General features: G+C 49.4%; 1 protein-coding gene across 4 annotated transcripts in view; it reads left to right on the top strand.

Annotated features, from left to right (window-relative positions):
- Positions 1 to 15,750, top strand: part of ALDH1L1 (aldehyde dehydrogenase 1 family member L1) — a 120,190-nt gene extending 104,440 nt beyond the window's left edge. For all 4 annotated transcript variants that reach the window (XM_034658898.1, XM_034658899.1, XM_034658901.1 and 1 more), the window contains 7 exons: positions 2,343 to 2,436; positions 4,830 to 4,929; positions 6,216 to 6,314; positions 9,323 to 9,488; positions 11,932 to 12,037; positions 13,140 to 13,339; positions 15,392 to 15,750. In XM_034658898.1, the coding sequence (XP_034514789.1) occupies positions 2,343 to 2,436; positions 4,830 to 4,929; positions 6,216 to 6,314; positions 9,323 to 9,488; positions 11,932 to 12,037; positions 13,140 to 13,339; positions 15,392 to 15,447 (821 nt within the window). In that variant the 3' untranslated portion in view covers positions 15,448 to 15,750. The remainder of the gene's footprint in view (positions 1 to 2,342; positions 2,437 to 4,829; positions 4,930 to 6,215; positions 6,315 to 9,322; positions 9,489 to 11,931; positions 12,038 to 13,139; positions 13,340 to 15,391) is intronic.
- Positions 15,751 to 23,300: the final 7,550 nt, after the last annotated feature.

The raw sequence follows: 23,300 nt of genomic DNA, 5'->3' as shown, positions 1-23,300 counted from the left end.
ACTTTATTTTTCAGAGCAGTTTAAGGTTCACAGAAAGATTGAGTAGAAAGTGTAGAGAGTTCCCATATACCCCATATCCCCATATGCGCACAGCCTCCCTCACTATCAACATCCTATGCCAGAGTGGTAGGTTTGTTACAATTGACAAACTTACACTGACACATCATTATCACTCCAAGTCCATAGTTTTCATTAGGATTCCCTCTTGGTGTTGTATATTCTATGACAAATGTATAACGACATGCCTCCACCATTGTGGTATTATATAGAATAGTGTCACTGCCCTAAAATTTCCCTGTACTCCGCCTACTCATCCCTCCCTCCCGCCCTCCAATCCCTGGCAGCCACCAATCTTTTACTGTCTCCATAGTTTTGCCTTTTCCAGAATGTCATATACTTGGGCTCATATGGTATATAGTCTTTTCAAATTGGCTTCTTTCACTTAGTAATATGCACTTAAGGTTCTTCCACATCTTTTCATGACTTGATAGCTCATTTCTTTTTAATGCTGAATAATATTCCATTGTCTGGATGTACCACAATTTATTTATGTGTTCATCTACTGAAGGACATCTCAGTTGATTCCATGTTTTGGCAGCTATGAATAAAGCTGCTAATAACATCTATGTGTTTTATGTAGACAAGTTTTGACTCATTTGGTAAATACCAAGGAGGGTGATGGATGGATCTTATGGTAAGGTTATGTTAACTTTTGTAAGAAATGGCCAAACTGTCTTCCAAAGCAGTTGTACCATTTTGCATTCCCTCTAACCATGAATGAGAATTCCCGTCGCCCCATATCCTCTCCAGCATTCGGTGTTGTCAGAGTTTTGGATTCGGGACATTTTAGTAAGTGTGTCATGGTTGTTTTGATTTGCAATCTCTAATGATATATGTAGAGCATCTTTACATATATTCATTTGCCATCCATATATCTTCTTTGATGAGGTGTGTGTACAGATATTTTGTCCATTTTTAAATTGGATTGTTTATTTTCTTATTGTTGATCTCTTTGTATATTTTGGATAACAGTCCTTTATCAGGTATATCTTTTGCAAATATTTCTTTCCCAAACAGTTATTTTCTTTTTAACAAGAATGGTGGAATGGAATTAGTATCAAAATCACTTAAGAGAGCTGTGGTGTCTGGGTGGCTCAGTTGGTTAAGTGTCTGCCTCTTGGTTTTGGCTCAGGTCATGATCTCATGTGTTGTAAGATGGAGCCCTGTGTTGGGCTCTGTGCTCAGTGAGGAGTCAGCTTGAAGATTCTCTCCCTCTGCCCCTTACCACACCCGTGCTTTCTCTTTCTCTCTCTCTAAATAAGTAAATCTTTAAAAAATCACTTATAGAGCTTTAACTATATTTAGAGCTTTAACCATGTATAGAACTTTAACTATATAGAGAGGATGCAAGTATCTCACTCCAAACCTACTAAACCAGAATCTTCACAGGTGCACCTGGGCACATGAAGTTTTATGAGTTCGGAGGCAGGGGAGAAGCAGAAATGGAGGGACTGGGTACGGGTGGAGGAGGCCAGGACTGGGCAGTTGACAAGGTGGGGAAGGGAAATGTCAGGACTGACTCCCAGGTTCTTAGCTTCAACAACTGGTTGCAAGGAGAGGTTGTTTACTGAAATGGAGAACCTGGAGGAGAAGCACGTCTGGGGAAAGATTAAGAGTTTGGTTTCAAATTTGTTGAATTTGAGAGGCTGTTTGACATCCAAGTGGAGGTGCTGAGAAGTCAGAGGAATCACAAATGGATCCAGATCCCAGACAGATTTAGAGGATGATGTGTATGGAGATGGCATTTGAAGAGGTGAGCCAGGGTGAGATCAGCTGAGGAGACAGTGTGTGTTGAAGGAAGGAGAAGATGGCCTCATTTTAACTTAATCACCTCTTTTTTTTTTTTTTAGATTTTATTTTATTTATTTTTTTAATAATATTTTTATTATATTATGTTAGTCACCATACAGTACATCCCTGGTTTCTGATGTAAAGTTTGATGATTCATTACTTGCGTATAACACCCAGTGCACCATGCAATACATGCCCTCCTTACTACCCACCACCAGCCTATCCCATTCCCCCTTTAAGGACCCTGTCTCCAAATACAGTCAGATCTGAGGTACTGGGGGTTAGGACTTCAACATAATGAATTTTGAGGGGACACAATTCTTCCGGTGGCAGGCAACAAGGCCCAGTGAGCCCCAGGCACTGTGGGCACTAAGCACTTGGGGTGCACAGAGCTCTGGCCTTGAGATGAGTGTGTGGAGGGTCAGAGAGCTTATATCTCCCCCTCAGCACCTGGCAGCCACCCTGACCCCCTTGCCCACTCTCACCTACAGGCTCGCTGGTCGGCCAGAGACTCTCAGATCATCCTGATGTGCGAAAAATCGGGTTCACAGGTTCTACAGAGGTGGGAAAACACATCATGAAGAGGTAGGTGGGTGAGGGCACCCCTGGTCACAGTGCTGGGATGTGGACAGTGCTGTGTGCGAGCTTGATGCAGGTTTTGACTCTGTGTCTGGGTTTCTGACAAGCCCTTGGTGAGGCTGGTGCAGCTGCTCTGCAGAGCACACTCAGACCAGGGGGCTGCTGAAGACTCAGTGCAATTTGGGGCCACAAGCACAAGTGGGACAAAGCTGCTCTGAATTGAGATGTGCTTCAAGTGTAAAAGGTCCACTGGATTTTGAAAACTTAGTACAGAACTTGGCTCATTAGTAACTTCTTACATTGATTGCAAGTTGAAATTATATTTTTTATTAATTGGGTTAAATAAAATATATTAGACTTAATTTCATTGGTTTCTTTTTAGTTTTCTCTTAAAACTAAAGTTTAATTTAGTTTTTTGGTGGCTACTAAAGAATTGCCATTACATATATGGCTGGTATTTGAGGTGTTCGTTCTAGTCTATTGGACAGCCCTGTTCTAGAACATCCTCTCATCTCTTATTCCTTGGACTTGCCTCAAGAAGCTGGGGTTGTGTTCCTGGCTCTGTCAGTAATTCATGGTAGGACTGGGCCCAAGCCCTGACCCTCCCAGGCCTCAGTTTCCCCATCAGTTCAGCGAGGGTAGTTTGCATGCTCCGTGGTTCTGGTCTATGTAGCTGATAAGCTTGGAGAGGACTGGAATACAGCACAGTACATTGTACCCTGGCTTCTGCAAGACAACCATGGGATGCCTGAGCCCCACCCCACCGTAGCTGAATTCCGGGGATGGGTTTCAGGCATCTGTACTTGAGTGAAAGGTACAAATAGAGAGCGGCTGGGGCTCCTGTTGGGCATACTGACGCCTTTCTCTGAGGTCATGTGACCACCCTCCTCTGTCCCTGTTGTAAGACTCATGTGTGAGACCTCCTGGGGCCACCCAGCTATGACATGACAATTCCACGGGAAGAAAGGCTTCTCTTGTGTTAAAACAACATCTCATTGTAGCCCCCAGGGCAGAGCAGTGTTCTTTCTCCCTGGACTCTTCTGCAGCCTCTGACCGTGCTCTCCACGGGCCCCTGTGTGCCCCACAAGATGGGATTCTCACCCCTTGGCCCCACACCCACTCTGTAAGCCAGGGTGCAGCCTGGACTCTGTCCCGTCCCTTGAGTGGCACCATGCTTAGTCACAGCAGCTTTACATGAGATCCTCTTCTGGGTCAGGAGCCACAGCCAATGTGGCTGGTGGAGTGTGTCTTTAGGGCCAGTAGAGGCTGATGTCACAGCCTGTGAGAGGGCCAGGTGGAGCTGTTCTGATGCATTTTGAATGCAGGAGAGCATGCCTCATCATTGAAGAGAGGGAGGCTGGTGGTGGTGCAAGACTGATGGACAGAGAGCAGATGGACAGATGAGGGAGTGGGAGGGGTAGCTGCAAATAGTCATAGCAGTTTATTCACCTGTCCTTATTCAAAAGCTAGCTAGTCCCCCCTTTGCTGTATAGGCAAGTCATATGTGAGCACATGTGTGCTAAGGCCAGAGAGAGGGCTCAGTAAATATCAGGTCTGAGGTCTCCAGGGCAGGAGGGCTTGGATAGGCATCCTGTGGCTCTGGGACTGCCATCTTCTGGGGGCTCTCCAAGACCCCTGTGGCTGGTGCCTGAGATGGAAGTCCTCTTCCTGAGTCAGTCCTGAGTGAGGAGGCCCCCCACTCCCATCCTGTGCCATGTCTGGCTGTCACTGGCCCAGTCCTTTAGTGTCCCTTGAGAGGACGGTATCAGTAAGTCCCTTTTGTGCCCATCGATGCAGCATGCAGGATCCCCAGCTTCTCTCTGTTTGCACTGTCACTAAAAATCTGAGGTGCCAGAGTCCCTGTGGCACTGAGCTGTCCCAGCTGGGGAATGGTTTGGCGTTTGGTTTATTCATTGGATATTTACCAAACGCAGCTGCATGACCAGACAAATGCCTGCCTGCCTTCTCTGGTGGGGCTTATGTTGATGGGCAGTGTTGGACACAAATACAACATGCAGCAAAGCACTGCGGGCATGGAGCACAGGAGCGTTCATTTTGTAGGGAACGGTCGGGGCAGGTACCCCAACAAATGGATGGAGCAGAGGCCAGAGGAAGTGAGGAACAAGCTTTGAGGATATCTGAGGGGGTTGTAAGAGCAAAGGCCCTGTGGTGGGTGGGTGGGCGTGGGCCCGGATGTGGAAGAGGAGGATGGCAGCAGTGTGGCAAGGGGAGGGAGGTGGGAAGAGCTGACGAGCGTGGGAGTGGGGAGAAGCTCCTTCCGACCCCCTGCTTGCTCTTTGAGTAAAGCATGCTTTGGAGCGTCCATTAGCCCCTCCACCTGGAGCCCCTGTGGCTCAGTCTCCCAGGGACCCAGCCCTACCAACCTCTGTCCCTTTCAGCTGCGCCCTGAGTAACGTGAAGAAGGTGTCCCTGGAGCTGGGAGGGAAGTCGCCCCTCATCATCTTTGCTGACTGTGACCTCAGCAAGGCTGTGCAGATGGTGAGGGCCTGCCTTGGGGGGTGGAGGTGGGGCACCCATCTCCGATTCTACAAACTCACACATTTGGCCTAGACTGGCAGGAAGGGGCCTAGGGGACAAGGAATGACATATGCCTTCCAGAAAACAAACTTCCCAAGAAGTTTCATAACTGTCAGAATTACTGAGATCAGCTTCACAGAAAGGGAAATGTAAGCCATGATTCCATCTGTTCTGAAATCAGCATGATGACTTTTCCTTTTTGCCATGTCCACTTGCCCAGGTCCACCACTGACTCACTGGGCAGCCTCAGGCAAGTTACTCAGCATTTCCGGGCCTCACGTTCTCACCTGTATCATAGAGAGAATACTCCGATGGTTGTTACAGGGATTCTACAAGCTATTAAGTCTGAAGGGCTAAGAAGGTGTGGCAGGTGCTTTGTGTCAGTGGTTCTTATGATCGTATTATCATTGTCATTGTTATGCTTCGGTCCCCCTCTCCACACCTGTGGGAGCAAGCCAGTTCAACCAGGTGTCCAAATATGCCCCATTCCATCCATCTCTCTGTGCCTTGGAGGACAACGTGACGCCCCACATGGACATGAAAGGGAGTGCAGCCTCAGATAGGGAAACTGAGGGAGGCAAGTCCATCAGCCCAAGGGTCTTGGCCCTAGTGCCAGGGTCATTGCTGCAGGGCCAGAGGCCCAGGCCATGTCACTGGGCAGTGCAATCCCAGCTTCCAGGAGAGCCAAGCTCTCCCTCCTCCCCTGGCCCCCACAGAGGGCTTCCAGGTCCAAAATGCAGGCTCCCTTGAGCCTCCAAGGACAATTATTCTGGACTCCTGCCAGGAGTTCTCTCAGGCCTGGGCTGGCACCCTGTCTCTCCCAAGACAGGAGGCTGCCTGCCTGCCTTTGCCTGCCATCTGCTGCCTGCTTCAAGCTAACAGACTCTCCAGGCTCAGCGCCAGTGTGAACTCTGACCCCTCCTGCGTCACCCCAGGGAGCACACCTGCATACAGGGTCTCCAAGTTCACTTCACTTCATTCCATTTCTCTCCCTCTTGTCCTCCACCCTCTGTAATGTGGACACAGGTGTCCCACAGGGGATGGGACTCATCTCTCCTCTTGAGGTGACTGAAGAATTAGTAGAGCCTGCATGTCCATTGCTGTCTGGGCCTGGCCCCCCATTGGAGGTCAGGACACACACATTCCTCCCCTTCCCTATAAGAAGGGGGAACCTGGGCCTGGTGGGATGTGGGGGGCTGGCAACCTGGGAGTGGTTGTAAGCCAGCATCCTTATCCATTCTCCAAAGGGGATGAGCTCCGTCTTCTTCAACAAAGGGGAAAACTGCATTGCAGCGGGACGGCTTTTTGTGGAGGACTCAATCCATGACCAGTTTGTACAGAAGGTGGTAAGTTTTGCTGCAGAGCCTTCACTAGGACAGCCACCTGTGCTGCAGGGGGTAGAGGGCAGGGAGGCAGGGCTGGGCCGGGTGGAGTCGGGCACTGTCCATCTGAGTCAGGAAACCCTCAGACAAAGCTTATCCTTTTTCACGTGTTTTTATTATTTCAGCAAGAAATAGTGACCCTGCAGCTTAAGCTGACATAACCAAAAAGGGCCTGACCTAGGACAGCTCCCAAGCAGTGAAGCCTAAGCCAGGAATTTGGGTGCACGTGGCTCATTATGGGCGAGCTGTCAGGTGAAGCCAGTGAGGTGGAACGGATCAGGAGAGAACAGAGACAGGACATGGTCTCAAGTGACATCCAGCCCTTGTCTGACCCACAGATAGGAGCTCTGGAGCATGAATGATACCTCCTAGGTGTACCCCTGGGGTCAAGGGGCCAGGCTTTTGTCCCCTGTCAACCGTTGTTGACTGTGAGTGTCCGTGGGCTAGAGGAGGTCTCCCTGGGACCTGGGACCATCAGCAGCCACCAGCTGCTGCAAGGTGGTTACTCAGAGGTAAAGAGGATGGGGTGTGGCACTCACAGCATCTCCTACATTCTTTTTTTTTTTTAAGATTTTATTTATTTATTCGACAAAGATAGAGACAGCCAGCGAGAGAGGGAACACAAGTAGGGGGAGTGGGAGAGGAAGAAGCAGGCTCATAGCGGAGGAGCCTGATGTGGGCTCGATCCCATAACGCCGGGATCACGCCCTGAGCCAAAGGCAGACGGTCAACCGCTGTGCCACCCAGGCGCCCCAGCATCTCCTACATTCTTACAACATAGAACCAGAGGGGAAATCACTCTGTCCCTGCTGACTCTGTTGGAAAAGGCTGTGGGAGGAGGATGCTGGTTGGTGTGAGTGGGTCCCAGGTCCCTCCCTGGTCCATTCAGTGATTGTAGGGCCTATGGAGTTCTGGTTGGCTCCGCTTCAGCCCAGAGCATTTCCCCACATCCTGGAGAGCAGAGTCTGATCCCAGCGGATATGAGACAGGATCTGGTACACAACCCCTACGTGCAGGGTTTAAAAACTGTATTTAGGGGGCACCTGGGTGGGTCAGTCATTAAGCATCTGCCTTCAGCTCAGAGCGTGATCCTGGGGTCCTGGGATCAAACCCCGCATCAGGCTCCTCTGCTGGGAGCCTGCTTCTTCCTCTCCCACTCCCCCTGCTTGTGTTATCTCTCTCGCTGGCTGTCTCTCTCTCTGTCAAATAAATAAATAAAATCTTTATTTAAAAAACCTGTATTTAGGAAGCCAGGAAAAAAGAGAGAGCAGGACTGGGACAAGGCAAGGCAGCTGTTAGGAAGGAGTTCTGGAGAGAGTCTTGGATAATGGGTAAAAATATGAAAGGCAGTGAGGAAAGACAAGGATTTCTAGAAGGGAGTGTAACAGCTCTTGCCATGTAACAAGCTGCTCCCAAAACTTAGTGCTTGGGATAACAGCCGTTCATGCAGTCACAGTCCTGCGGGTTGGCACTGTGGGCACCAGCCCATGTTCACCAGAGCTTGCTCGTGCATCTGCATTCAAGGGGTTGGAAACCAACCCTATCCTGATGAGAAATGAATACAATACATAACCCACTATAGTTTGGGAGCTGGGCAGCCTGGCTGAGTGACTCCTTCACTGCAACAGGCCCAGCACAGGACTAGCTGAACCTGGGGCACGGGTGGGGAGTCATGACGGAGGGCCCATGAGGAGGCAGCTCACTGACTGATGTAGTTGCGGGGAGCATAGCTGAGCAAGCCCCTGTCCCCTCCCGGAGTCTGCAAGGGAGTCGTCAAACACCCAGAGTGAGGACAGGGGTTAGAATCTCAGCAGAACTGTCAGGATAGTTTCAGCTCCCAAATACAGGACATGAGAGGCACATCCAGGGTACTCAGTAGTATTGCTCTTGGCATCCTAGGGATGGAGTAGAGGTGGGGGGTAGTTGGTGGCCAGGTGGGAGCAGGGAAAGGGAGCAAAGCAGGGGATGGGGACTCCCTTCAGCACAGAAGAGCTAAGGCGTCCTTGGTGAGAGGGCAGGGGGTGGTCCTTGGGGGTTTGAGTGTCTTCTGATTAGGCCTGGGTGGGGGGTGTAGAGCGTGAATGGAGGGATGAAGTAGCCCTGGCCTCAGAGGAAGAGGCAGCCAGTCAGGCCTGACCTTGATGCAGCTACAGTGAGGGTCTAGATGACCTTGTTTGGTCTTAAGAAACTGAAGAAGAAGCCTGGAGAGAGGTGACAAAAATGCAAGGGGTGAACTGCAGCCGGGAGCCCAGAAAGTCTGATGTCTACTTCCCACTGATTATGCCGCCTGAGTTCTTTTCCATAGCACAACATCCCATATTCAGGGACTCTCTCCATCCAACCGCAGAATCCATCAGATACCATGTAGCACATCTTTTGTGGAGACCCAAACCCATGTCTCCAGGGAGCAAAGCCTAGACCTACTTTTAGGTTGGCTGAGGCAACAGGGAAGGCTTCCCAGAGGAGGGAGCCTTGAAGCTGGGGTCTGAAGCAGGAAAAAGTGGGAGCAGGAGTGGGCGGACTCAAAGCCAAGGGTCCTCCACTCCACTTAGAGTCTGTTCCTCTTGTCACCAGGGCATTGCAGCAGGACATGTTTCCCTGCCCCACCCCCATTCCATATTCTGGAGGCCCCAGACAAGCATTCTCTTAGCTTCTCAGCCTATGAAGTTGGGTACAGGGCCACTGTAGGGACACATTCCTTGTTGGCCCATGTCTGGCCCTCACCCCACCCTGGACGCCTCTGTTTTCTCAGCCTGTCTGATGCTAGGCTTGGGTCTCCTTGCACGTAGGATACATTTGGGGTTTCAGCCTGGAAGGCAAGTTTGGAACCAGAATATAGAATGTCCTGAGAGCGTGTGGACTTTCTTCAGGGCCCAGTGGCTGGTCACCAAACATGCAAACAGGCAGGTCTGGAGTATCGTCTCTGAAACCACGGTACCTAGCAGGACCTGACTGGGAGGACCTCTCCACAGGTAGAAGAGGTGAGAAAGATGAAGATCGGCAACCCGCTCGACCGGGACACCAACCATGGGCCGCAAAACCACCAAGCCCACCTGCAGAAGCTGGTGGAGTACTGCCAACGTGGCGTGGAAGAAGGGGCCACACTGGTCTGTGGTGGGAGTCAAGTCCCTCGGCCAGGTCAGTCAGAGCACACCTGACCCCCTGGGGTGACTGGAGGGCAGGCAGCACAGCCTCTGATCTCCTGCCCCACTCTAACTGGAGGTATGTGAAGGCCACGGTTAGGCTCCCAGGCCTCAGGGCTCATCTGGGACATTGGCTGCGGTGGCCTTGGCTTTTTGGATCCCTGCCAGACCAGGTGTGGTACTGGCAAGGTGAAGACAGCAGAGCTGAAATCCAGTCAGTGCTGGTTTAATGCACGTCATAGCGGACTTTGATTTGCTGTAAACATCTCCACATCCTTGAATTTCTTTCCTTCCGTGGATTCCGTGGCACTGGCTTTCATGGTTTTCTGTCTTTGGCATTACTTCTCAGCGGTCACTTTTCACTGAACCTCCCTCTCAACCTGTGCCTTAAATGGAGGTATATCCCCAAGTCTCTCCTGAGCTTGGGGACTTCTCGTGGCAGACCCTTTCCCTGGAGGATCTCACCCCCTGCAGTGGCTCACACCCTCCCCAGTGTCTGTCTCCAGGCTCTTCCTCCTCCAGAAATCCTGACCACCTAGACACCTCCACCCGCATGTCCCCAGTCCCTTCAGACTGAACGGGTACCAAATCCATCACACCATCTGAGTATCCCGACCCAGACATACACTTGCCTCTCTAGAGTCTTCCTTCTGGTCAAGTCACTGGAGCCACAGGGGCAGGGGTGCGCGGCATGGACTGTCCGAGCTGCTTCCTTGTCAGACTGCCTACCACATGGGGACAGGCACCATGTCTGTCTTCTACACCATTAGGTCCTTCACGCCAGCGCTGAGACTCACCCCAAACCTGAGTTAATTTGATGGAAGGAAGGAGGGAAGGAAACAGTGAATTCTAGACTCCTCTCTTTTCTTGAGCCCCTACTTTAAATTAATTGCCTCATTCCCTTGAATTCAAAGTCTTTCTTCCTCCCCTGCATCCCTGCTGCCATACTGCCGACTCTGCAGCTTGTGCTGCCTGCACCATCACGTCTGTTTCCCAAGGAACCTCTTGTTCCATGCTAACCCTTTACTCATGGTAGCTGCTGGAAGTCTGATTATGTCTCCGCCAACGTGGAAGCAGCTTCTGCGGTGACCCATCCTCCTGCAGCAGCAAACTCAAGCTCCTCACTTCATACCCAGGCTCTTCTGTGGTCTGTTACTAACTGCTTGCCCATGACCCATGCTCCAGCCACATTTTACTCTCTCTGAGTACATCTCACGTTTTCCTGCTCCCTGGGCTTCTGCTGCTCTTTTGATTAGCAAACACCTCCCCATTTCCTCATCTGGCAAATTCATCAACCAGCTCAAATAACATCCAGGCCCAGACCATAGGTGCTCCTGTGTCAAAGATGCTCCCTGGCACCTCGTACAGTGACAGTTTTATAGCCAGTGACAGCCACCCCCTTCCTTGCCCTCAGTAGACTAGGGGCTCCATGGGGCCAGCGTTCAGGGTCTGAGGGGGGAGATTGAAGAGAAGGCATGGTTTGCAGAACAGTTAGGGGTGCAGCACCCAGAAACCAGGACACCGGGGGGCCGCTATCACCACTATCACCCTGGCCTGAGGGCCAAGAGGAGGGAGAAAATTCCTGAACGCCACTGAGGGGCAGAACTGTGAGGCACAAACCCAACTGGACGTCAGAGGATGAGGGACTTGGGCATGCGGTCCCCCTTGCGGGGCCCAGAAGGACAGAGAAGAGTACAGAAAGAACAGGAAAGGGCCAGCGCCTGGCCAGCGCAGGGCCTCCAGCACCCGGTCGCAGCCGCTCGTTTGCACACTGAGAGAATCCAGGCCATCAGCAACATGTGTTCATACCTAACGTAGCTTTTAAAAGCTGTAATTAATGTTAAAATATAATTTATAAATGTATGAAAAGTATGGAACATTTTATTAAGTTCTTTCTAAAGTTAATTTTTTTTCCCTAAAAACTGGAAAGAGAAAATTTCAAGTCTCTCAATTTTCCCTTAGTCAGGCTAAATTACATCTCAGGCCAGCAGAGTCTCAGGGTCCCCAGGCTCTGTGTCTAGAGGAGAAATAGAAGAAATATTTCTGCTGTCAGAGGTGGTTCCATCTACAACCAGGGCCTGTACGGGCAGCAGTCCGGATGGGAGGAGGTGGTGGGCATGTGGTGACTGGAGAGCAGGAGGCCGCATCCTGGCTGAGGGCACTCACCCCCGTGCCTGGGGCATCAACCCCTGCACCGAGGGGCCAGGAAGCAGGGAGGCAGTCCCGGGAGGTCCTGTCCATCAGAACCCGTGTCCAGGGCTCCCCCTCCCCCGCTAACCTACTCCACAGGAACGATGAAGAGCCGTCCACGGGGCTGCACGAGGTAAAGAATCTCTGCCACAGACTGCAGGGTGTGTGCATGGTGGCTGGTGGGGCCCAGGCCTGGCCGGGGACAGGACCGCCCACCTACAGACCGTGGACCTCCATCTCCTCCATAGGTTTCTTCTTCGAGCCGACCGTTTTCACGGACGTGGAGGACCACATGTCCATAGCCAAGGAGGAGTCCTTTGGGCCCGTCATGATCATCTCTCGGTTTGCTGACGGGTAGGGAGTCCTGCTTATGTCTCTTGAGAGCCTGACCCTCTTCCATGCCTTACTGGGGTCTTCTCTTGAACTTTGTGGAGGGGAGTGCAGAAGGGGAATGCAGACGGGGTGGGGGCTGTGGATGCAGCCTAGCTTCCTGCTGAGTCCTTCTCAATCACTGGTTAGGAGAGCCCCTGGGGACTGGCAAGGCTGGGTCCCACTGAGAGTGTCTTCCTTTTCTCTCTGATGCCTCTCACAGCATGCTGGGTTCTGTTCTTATCCAATGCTGCATAATAAACCACCCCAAACCTCAGCGGCTTAGAATAGCAAGTTACTGAATTCACTTGTGAGTCTTCAATTTGGTCAGGGTTCCATGGGGCTGGCTGCCTCTGCTTTGTGCCATGTTGGGGCAGCTGCTTCCCAGCACCCAGGTCCCTCAAGGAGGCCAGGTGGAAGATGCAAGCCTCCTCGAGAACCATCAGTTGGCCTCAGAATGCCCAGAACCTCACTTCTACCTGTGCTACTGATCCAATGAGTCATTGAGGCCAGACCTGGCTTAAAGGGAGAGGAACTGGACTGGCCATAATTGCTTTACCACAGGCTTTTTTCCTGACTATTATTTTTCAGAGTAGCACCTTTGAGCAGATTACAGAATGGCATCTCATCCTCGATTCACTATACTTACAACTGTCAAAAAATTATCAAAATTTTCTTTACATGCTGATTGTATTAGAGTGAGATACTTTTCTCCCATCTACCAAACATTATGCTTAGTCTTCAAGCCTATGATGTCTGTGGATGCCCCCAGGGTAGCTGTCCAAGGAGTGCCTTTCCATGTGCGGTGGGTCCCCAGCCTGCCCCCCTCCCTGGATTCCCATCCCCCTGTCTGGGATGGATCCAACTCTGCTCTGCCTCCTGTCATTCTTTCCTCTTTGCTTGGCTGCTCTATCTCCCCCACACTTGCTGTAGGCCTGGCACATTTGCTCAGAGGGTCCTATGTGGTGGGGCGCTTGGATTGGACTGGGCACGCCCCTTGGAGGAAGGGGTACTGGTCTTTCTGTGTCTCATGCCCGGGTGGCCACATGACCCTCCTCACATAGTTCTTCCTGGGTTTTCCCTGCAGTGACGTAGACACTGTGCTGTCTCGGGCCAATGCCACGGAGTTTGGCCTGGCCTCTGGCATCTTCACCAGGGACATCAACAAGGCCCTGTATGTCAGCGACAAGCTGGAGGCAGGCACCGTGTTTGTCAACACATACAACAAGACTGACGTGGCCGCTCCCTTTGGAGGGTTCAAGCAGTCCGGCTTTGGCAAAGATCTTGGTAACCTAATCCTGAATGTCTATTAAGGCCCCCTGGTACCAGGCCCTGTTCTGGGGGCTTGGGGTGTAGCATTGACAAGATGGTTACCAGTGCTCACTTCTTACTGGGAGGGGACAGGGGATAATTAAGGCAGTAAGCAAGATCCTGCTAGGAAGTAAGGAGTGCAGGAAGTGGAAAAGACAGAGTGATCTGGCCAGGAAGACTGGGAGGGTAATTTTAGTGGGCATGAGGGTGGACCCTTCCAAGGAGGTGGTGCCTCCGCTGAGGTGCGGGTGGCTGGAAGAGGCGGTATAAAGACCTGAGGCTACGTGTTCCTGGCACAGAGGACAGCAGGCCCTGAGAGAACCAGCTTTGGTCTTGGAGCTGCAGAGAAAGGCCTGAGTGCAGGGATGGGGAAGTCTGGAAGGGAGGAGGCAGGGGAGGCAGGCAGGGGGCCAGAGGGCTGGGCCCTCTGGGGTCCCGCCCTTTCACCTGCCATACACCAGAGCTTGGTCCACACAAAGAGGGGAAACTTTGGAGGCCAAGTGTGGAGGCCAGTGAATCAGTGTGAGTCCCCAGTGCAGAGACAATGTCACGCAGGCAGGTAGCCAAGCACAAGCCCCCCTGGCCTGCCAGGGGTAGTGGAGGTCTGGTCCGGCACTCCTCTTTCCTGGGCTGTTGCATGATTTAGGATGAACACTGCTCTCCCCATCCTGCCACTATGGAATCCAGCAGTTGAAGACTGGCTCCATTTGGGGATCCCAGCTCTGATGCCCAGCAGTGTTGGTGTGGGGAGAGGGCAGGGCCTGGGAGAGCAGCTGTCTCTTAGAGCCTCCATCCCTGAACCCAGCTCAGGATCCTCAGGGAGGTTTGAGCTGAGGCCTGACCACGGGGAGGTTGCTATTTCATTTTCTCTCCCCGGCTCCATCCTTCATACCCTGCAGAAAACCCCAAGGATGCTTGTGAAAGGAGCCCCAACAACACCCCCCAAAGCCTAACACTGTACACTGCATACACAGAGGTGGGACTCACACTCACACACACATGCACGTACACAATGTTGGACAGTCCTGCTCCCTTTGTCCCTGTCTGCCACATTTTCCTGCCTCCCCTTCTTGGTTCCTCCACAGGAATCTACAAGGGCCACTGTTTAGGTTTTTTTTCTTTTTAAGATTTTATTTATTTATTTGACAGAGAGAGAGAACAAGAGAGGGAACACAAGTAGAGGGAGTGGGAGAGTGAGAAGCAGGCTTCTCGCTGAGCAGGGAGCCCTATGCGGGACTCGATCCCAGGACTCTGGGATTACGCCCTGAGCCAAAGGCAGATGCTTAATGACTGAGCCACCCAGGAACCCCTACAAGGGCCACTGTTATCCAGGAGGCTATGGGTGCTAAGTCCTCAGGATCTGATCGATCTCTGTCACTCATGGCCCTGCCCATGGGCTCTTCCAGCTCATCCTCCCTACTGCCACCTCATCCTGTGTCCCGTGCACATAAACCAGGCATCCCCAGTAACCCATTACAGTTTGGCCCAGAGACCTCAGCAGGCCCTGGCTGGTGAAGCCTGGCTCCTGGAGGCAACTTTAGTGGGTGGGAGAGATGTCAGGCAACCGCAGGCCCCACATACACCAGCTGCAGAACACAGCCAAATTCTGGGTGCCTCTGACTCCCTTTCCCAGTAGCATCATGACCTGGGGGGCATCAAGGGGACAGGCGATAGGCTGACACTTCTGAGTAGTAGGAGGGCACCAGAGAGCCTGTTGGCTGCCCTCGGGGTGATGGGGCTGCCATCCCTCCAGAGGAGGTCGTCAGAGCAGGGAAGTTTCTCCCCATTAGTCTGTAATCTGTATTCTGATGCCTGCAGTGGAATCCTCACCCCTTCCCCCGCACAGCTGATGCCAGACCTGCCATGGCCTTGGTTTCTCTTCTGTACCTGGGGCTGAGCCTGGGCTGACCCCACATGGTTGCTGCAGAGATCTGTGAGATAAAAGGCCTGCAGCGCTCACAACAGTGTGGGGCCCATCCTAGGAGCCACTGAGGGTGACTTTTCCCCATGGCACTTGCTGTCTTACAGGAGAGGCGGCCCTGAACGAGTACCTGCGGGTGAAAACCATTACTTTCGAGTACTGAAGTGCTCGAGTACTGAAGACAGGTCTCCTGCAAGAAAGCCCCCTCTCCATGATGTGTCCTCGCCTTTCACCACTGGGCCTGAACTGGGCCCACCTTCTCAGGGGGAGGCCAAGGCTGCTCCCCCAGAGGTCCCACCCTTTCACCTGCTCCTGAGCACACAGCACTTCCATGGGAAGCGCTGGTGGAAGCCTCCTGCCCACACCCCTGTCCCCGCCAGGACATCCTGCCCCTGTCCGATCACAGTGGCCTTTGGCTGGGTGAGGAAATGGCCCCAGAGTGAATAAAGGTTCTGGCTAGCAGCAACCCCGTGTCTCTCTGTTCCATCTTTGAGTGCTCCTGGGTGGCCTTGCAGGTCCAGGCACTTGCGTGCATTGCCCAAAAAAGGTGCCCTTGGGGGAGGTGCAGCTCTGAAACATGGGTGTGCATGAGCTAGGATGAAGCGAGGCAGGTGAGACATTTGTGGGGTGACTCCTGGGAAATGCAGAGCAGAGGAAGCAAGATGGGCAGCAGAAGCCTCCCACTGCAATCCAGCTCTGTCTTCCTAGCATTGTGCTGCCCCAGGCTGGTTTTTCAGAGCTGGGGGACAGGGGTCCCATCTTTGCCTCAATCATGTCTTCTGTGCCTCTCTCTGGATTCCCCTTGGCCCCAGCATCCCATCCCTCCACTTTGCTCTTTCTCCTCTCACCCTGCAGGACTCTGGGGCCCTCCCTCTGCACTCCCACCCCCTAGATCCCAAACATTACACCTCCACTTACCTGCTATTGCCTCAGTTTACCCCACATGGCATTCTCTGCTTGGCATTTCAACCCCTCCAACCCACCTGTCATTGCCCCTCTGGGCTCCACAGCATCTGAAGTTCGCCTCGTCCCCCTGCAGTTTCCCTGGCTGTGCTAGGAGCATCTTGGCCCAGCCTTTGCTCATCCGGCTTCCCTGCAAACAGCCCTTCCCAGAAGAAGAGCAGGCAACACATGGAGCACAGGCCCAAGAAACCCTTTTCTTCCCTCTTCAGACACACACACAGAGCTTGGTTTCAGCCAGGGTGCCTCCCTACAGTTCCACTTGAGACCTCTGGTTTAGATGTGCAGGGCTGGGCTTCTACCTTTCTAGCTTTCCCTCTCTTCAAGAATTCTCCTGAAACTGTAAGGTAAGTAAGAAAAACCACCCTGCTTTCCCGTTCTATCTATTTCTTTCCTCTTGTGACTCCTTTACTTTTACATAGAACACTTCACTTCTGACCACATGTGGGGGCTGTTTCCCACATCAAGCAATTCTCTGTGACACCAGCAGGGTGTCCTACAATTTAACTCAATTCTGACACTATCCACCCAGAGATAGTGTCAGATCCCACAGGTTAGGAGCTCAGTCCCACAAAACTGTTCCCACCCACTTTAGATGCCAGTCACAAGTAGCAGATCTCCAGGTTGTCCCACAACTTCTGATTTGGCTATAAATCGGAGGTTCCCATGACTGCCACCTGGTGTTACATTAATTTTCTAGAGGGGCTCACAGAAGTCAGAGAAACACTTATGTTTCCCAGTGTAATAAGGATATGATAAAGGATACAGATGAGCAATCAGATGAAGAGACGTGTAGGGTGAGGTCTGGGAGGGTCCTGAGTTTCCGTACCTGTGGGGGTGGGGTGGGTGTGGGTGTCTTTGCCAACCTGGAAGCTCTCCAAAACCATACTACTGGGATTTTTATGGACTCTTCACATAATCATGATCGATCATTACTCCATTTCTAGCCCCTCTCCTCTCTCTGGAGATTGGTTGGGGGCAGGGGCTGAAAATCCCAAGCTTCTAATCATGGCTTCATCATTCTGGTGACCAGTCACCGTCCAGGAACTAACCCAATCACCTTGACAGAATAGAAGATGCTCCTAGTACTCTTCTCATTTAGGAATTTACAAGGGCTTTGGGAGCCCTGTCAAATATGGGGTCAGAGACAAATATTAGTGTTCTTACCACTTAGGAAATTACAAGGGTTTCAAGAGCTCTGTGCCAGGAACCAAGGGCAGAGACCAACATGCATTTTCTATTATCTCAGAGTAACAAGGGTGAGACTATTAGTTTACCCATTTCCTTTATCCCCTTCTTTCTTGAGTTACAGAACCCCAAATTTTACATGGGCACATGGCCAACCTGAAGAAAGACAGAATTCCCAACCTCCTTTGCAGTTAGGATGGCCATGGAACTAAGCTAGCAGACAGAATGTGAATGGAAGTGATACCTGTCACTCCAGAGACATGCCCTTTAAAGGGGGGGGTCATGCTATTGCTCTCCCTCTTTTCCTCCCCTTGGGCTGGCTGGAAGCAGACCCAGGAGACAGGGTGGTGGGAATTTTCCAACCATGCAGATATGGCAACACCTGTGGAGAGGGATGAGCGGCACATAGCGGCAGACACCTGAATCCCCAACATCATGGAGGTGCATATCGACCAAGGTGACTGGTACATGGGGAAATAAACTTGTTGTCTTTTTTGTGATTTTTAATGCATTTATCTTTCTTCGTGTTAACAGAAGAGTTAAAGGCATTTTAGAAATAAAATAAAAAATGCGTGAGTGAATTGGGGTAAAAAGGAACACAGCAGAAGGATAAAATCTGGAGTGTGGCTGGTCTCAAAACTGCATGCTGTGAAATTTTATGCCATTTTAAAGCTGGACCACAATTTAGCTCAGAGCTCTCTAGGTGACAAGAGAGTGAGGGAACTGGACCTGTGATCTAACTCACAGAATCCATATGAGAGAAGAAACCAACTAGTTTTTCTGGAGTACAGAAAGAAACCCATTTTGTGAGTCCTCCTAAAAACAAAACAAAACAAAACAAAAAACAAAAAGCATTTTATCATGCGCTGACCACTGCTTTATACTATTTTATAGTGGGGTGTTAAGCTGCAGACTGCTGTATCTTATGACCTTCCCCAAGGTTGGCTGAGCACATGTCAACTCACTGGCAGCCCAAGCAACTAACATGGTGGCATGGTTGGAACACTACTCCTCCAACTCCAGGGGGTGTGGTGGGGAGGGGGATGGACTCTGCAGCCCAGTTATAACTCTCCGTTGATCTGACTTGATCTACACATGATGAGCCAGAGGAAATAGAATCCAACAGAAGTGATTTCAGGCAGAGCCTTGCATTTCTTCAGAAGAAATGTTCTGATATAAAAGGGGGCTGGTGGGGATGTTCAGGATCTGTAGACGACCACAGGCTTGCTCTATGTAATACATGGAAGAGTACTTTGAAATATGTGTAGGGAGGACGTAGGCCCCACAGAAGGTGGGGAAGGTGACTCCTTGGGGCTGAGGCAAATGGTCTTTGGGGGACATGTGGGAGTGTGCGGTGGAAACTCCTTTCCCTTCTCCCTCCAAGCTCAACAATTCCTCACTATTCCCTGTGCCTTCCTGTGAACTGCTCATCTTGGGCAAACCCCAAAGAAGAGATGGTTTGTGTACTCAAGGAGACACAGGCAGAGGAGAGTGTAGGAGCAAAGAATATTCCAAAAAACCACCGGTTATGTGAGTACACACTTAGATACATGGTTGGGTTGCACATCCATCAGTAATCCTTCAAAAGCACTGCTTCTCCCACAGGAATATGTAAGGCACATTGGGCATCGAATCCCTGGAGGGCACTGTAACCACAACCCCAGTGTCATGGAGTCCTCTGAGCTGGGCCAAGGAGTGAAGCGCCCTTATAAACTGCATCTCAAATGGGTAAAGGAGTTTAACAATATGTTAAACACATGAGGATACACATTACTCTACAAAGAGCATCAAATTGAAATCCTTCCTTCCATACAGTAAGCAGTCTTGCCCAGAATACATTCATGAGACTAATTCACTTAGAAACACAGTCTTGGTATATAGTAGACATTTGATAAGTACCTAGGAATGAATGACTTGATAAATGTGTCTCATCTTGGCCTTAGATGAGTTACTAAACTTCCTCCATGCTTTAATCCCCTCATCCATAAAATGTCACAGTGTTTTGAAAATTGCCTAACACTCAGTGAGGAAAAGATAAATATTAGCTTCCATATGATTCATGGAGTAGATTAGATCAATTTCAAGATTAAGTTTATATTAAAGTTTTTATTTGTTCATTGAACAAATGTTGAGTGCCTACTATAAAAAATGAGGGAAGAATGCACAGTTGTTTACTTCACGATTCCCAGTGTTTAAGGCAGGCTTCATGTATAATATGTGCTTGATAAATATTTATTGACCAAATGAATAAAGCTGTATGCTGATCTTTCTAAATTCTCGCTGCAATGGGTTATCTCTAGGGAAAAAAATACATTACTACAATTCCTTCAAGAAGTAGTAAAGAACATGGCCAGATTTGTTTACTTTTGGAAAAACATGGAAGAGTCACGAAGGAGTTACCTCTGTATCATTCAGGATTGGCTAGCTTAACAACTTAATGAGCTTGTTTCTTACTTATGCTACGTGTCCATCACAGATTGTCAGGGGCTCCTTGTTCCAAGATAAGAACATCTGCATGGCAGAGGGAAAGGCACCCTGGAGAGTCTGTATCAGCACTTAGGTGCTCTTCACTGGAAATGACATGTCACTTCTGCTTCTAACCAACTGGCACAGAAACCCACCCAACCAAGGGAGCAGGAAGTTCAGTCTTGATGTGCCCAGAAGTGGTGCCAGGGGACAGCATTAATCAATAACCCCAACAAAGGCTCTCAGCTCAGACCAGGAAACTTTTTTTTCTTTAACTGCTAAAAAATAGATAATTTTCATACATATGTTCCAGTGCATAGAAAAAGATGAACGTTTTCTAATTCAATCTACAGAACTATCATGCTGCTAGTATCCAAACTTGACAAAGACAGCATAAAACCAAATGAATGGAACAAACACACAAATGACAAGATAGTCAAAATCTGCAACGATATGCTCATAAATGAAATTCATATATATATATATGTATATATATGTTTCAAATATATGAAAATAATTCATTATGACCAAATGTGCATCCTAGGAATACAAGGATGGTTTAAAGGAAAACAGAATCACCTTCATTGACAATGAAAGGTCATTTTCATGTACCTGTATTCAAATATTCAGTCTGTCACTTAATAACTCTGTGACTTTGGATAAGTGTATAACCTCTCTGATCCTTAGTTTTTCACATCTGTAGAGTGAAATCTTCACAGTCTTTACTTCCCAGGGTAACAGAGAGTTAGAAGACGATGAATCTGAAGTGTTCAGCACGTGTTTGTGTGCAATATCAGTGCTCAATGCCAGCTGATGCTATTACCATTATTATTATCATCACATTGAATCAATAGCTGATTCAGACACTTATCCATTTCTTTATTCTGCAAATGTATTTTGAGCACCATGTGCCAGACATTTGCCAAGAGGAAGTTTCTGCCTTCGTAAATTCTAGTGGGCAAAAAACAGGAAACCAACAAGTAAATAAGTCTAGTATATACCACGTAGTGATAATATTTGGAGAAAAATACAGCATTGAGGGAATTGGGCAAGAGTAGAATGAGAGAGGTATTATTTTTATAGGGTGCTCAGGAAAGAACCTTCTGATAAGGTGAGATTTGAGCAGAGATCTGAAGGAAATAGGAATGAGGTAGGACACTATTCAATGTGTGACACTGTTTCTATCAAGAAATGAAATTTATTTCTCCATCTCTTGAATTTGCTTGGCCTTGTGACTTTCTTTGACCAATAAGATGTGACAGATACGATGTTGTGCCAGGTCCAAGCCTTGGCCTCAAGAAGACATGAAGCTTTCACTCCCTCTGTGCTTGGAACCACATGTGAACAAGCTTGAGCCAGCCTGGTGGAGGTTAAGAGACATGTGGCTCAACATTGCTGGTGCCAAGAGGCACAGCCACCTAGATGGTCAGCAGGTGACTGCAGGTATACTCATAAGTCCCAGAGGAGACCAACATATGGGCCACTTGACTGGGTTCAATCTGAATTGTTGGCCCACAGAATCATGAGATAAATAAATAAGTGTTGTTTCCAGCCATGCAGTTTTGGGGTGTTTTTTATGCAGCCAAAGCTAACTCATAGAGATCGTTTTTAAAAATGTAGTATCTGGGGCGCCTGGGTGGCACAGCGGTTAAGCGTCTGCCTTCGGCTCAGGGCGTGATCCCGGCATTGTGGGATCGAGCCCCACATCAGGCTCCTCTGCTATGAGCCTGCTTCTTCCTCTCCCACTCCCCCTGCTTGTGTTCCCTCTCTCGCTGGCTGTCTCTATCTCTGTCGAATAAATAANAAATAAAATCTTTAAAAAAAATAAAAAAATAAAAATAAAAAATGTAGTATCTGAATCAATGTTTAAGTATGGAAATTAGACTATAAGGGACATGCATAGAAGCATGCATTAGAAGGCTGTTCCTCTAATTTAGGTGAGAGGAGGAGGTAGTATTGGTGGAATTAGTATTGGTAGTATTGGCTGTTCCTCTAATTTAGGTGAGAGGAGGAGGTAGTATTGGTGAGAGGAGGAGGTAGTATTGGTGGAATTGGTAGAATTGGTTCCTCTAATTTAGGTGAGAGGAGGAGGTAGTATTGGTGGTAGTATTGGTGGAATTGGTGGAATTGGTGGTAGTATTGGTAGTATTGGTAGAATTGGTAGTATGGGGATTGATTTTTCTGGACACTTTTTGAAAGTAGAACTAATAAGATTTGCTGATGGATTGGGTATGGGTGTTTGAGAGAGAGAAAAGACTTGAGAATAATCTCCAAATGCTTGGCTTGCACAATTGAAGTCTGTAAGTGCCATTTAGTGAGATGGAAAGGACATAGGAGCAAGTTGGGAAGAAAGGTTGAGTGGGTTGGTTTTGGATGTGTGAAATTTGAAATGCCTATTAAGCATCCACATAAAGATACCAAGGAGACAGATTACACAGGTGGAATTAAGGAGAGAGGTCCTGGCTGAAGAGGTAGATTGGGGTGTCATTGCCATCGAAGATCTTTAAATAGGACATGATCCTGGATTAGCTCAGTTAGGGTTATGTATAGATAGAAGAGGGGTGCAGACTAAGGACATGCCCTTGGGCATTACCAGTGTTTTGAGAATGGGGAGTAGGGGAGGAGCCAGCAAAGATGAATGAGAAGGAGTGACCAATGAGGTAAGAGGAGAACTGAGTGAGTGATGTCCTGGACACCAAGCTCGGAAAGGGCCTTTAAGGAGAAGGGAGCCACTAATCAATGGTTTCAAATGCTGTGTAGGATGAGAACTGAAGACTGACCCCTGGATTTGTCAACAAGGAGGTTATTGGTAACCTTGGGGTGCACTGTTTTGGAGGAAGACTCAGGGAAAAAGCCCAGGAAGAATGAGAGGAGGTTCAGGGAAAGCAGGTAACTACAGCCCTTTCAGAGTGTTCATAGGAAAGGTTTGACTCTGGAAAACAGTATGGAGGTTCCTCAAGAAGTTAAAAATAGAGCTACCCCATGACCCAGCAATTGCACTACTTGGTATTTATCCAAAGGATAGAAACACAGTGTCCCGAGGGGCACCTGCACCCCAGTGTTCATAGCACCAATGTCCACATTACCCAAATTATGGAAAGAACTGAGATGTCCTTCAACAGATTAATGGATAAAGAAGATGTGGTTAGTATATACAATGGAATATTACTCAGCCATCAGAAGTATGAATACTTACCATTTACATCGACATGGATGAAACTGCAGGGCAGTATGCTGAGTGAAATAAGTCAATCAGAGAAAGACAATTATATGGTTCCACTCATAAGTAGAACATAAGAAATAGTGCAGAGAATCATAGAGGAAGGGAGGGAAACTGAATGGGAAGAAATCAGAGAGGGAGAAAAACCATAAGAGACTCTTGACTCTGGGAAACAAACTGAG

The sequence above is a fragment of the Ailuropoda melanoleuca genome, chromosome 4 (genome assembly GCF_002007445.2).
Source record: "Ailuropoda melanoleuca isolate Jingjing chromosome 4, ASM200744v2, whole genome shotgun sequence".
In the NCBI taxonomy this organism is placed as follows: Eukaryota; Metazoa; Chordata; class Mammalia; order Carnivora; family Ursidae; genus Ailuropoda; species Ailuropoda melanoleuca.
This window is presented reverse-complemented; position numbering and strand designations above follow the sequence as displayed.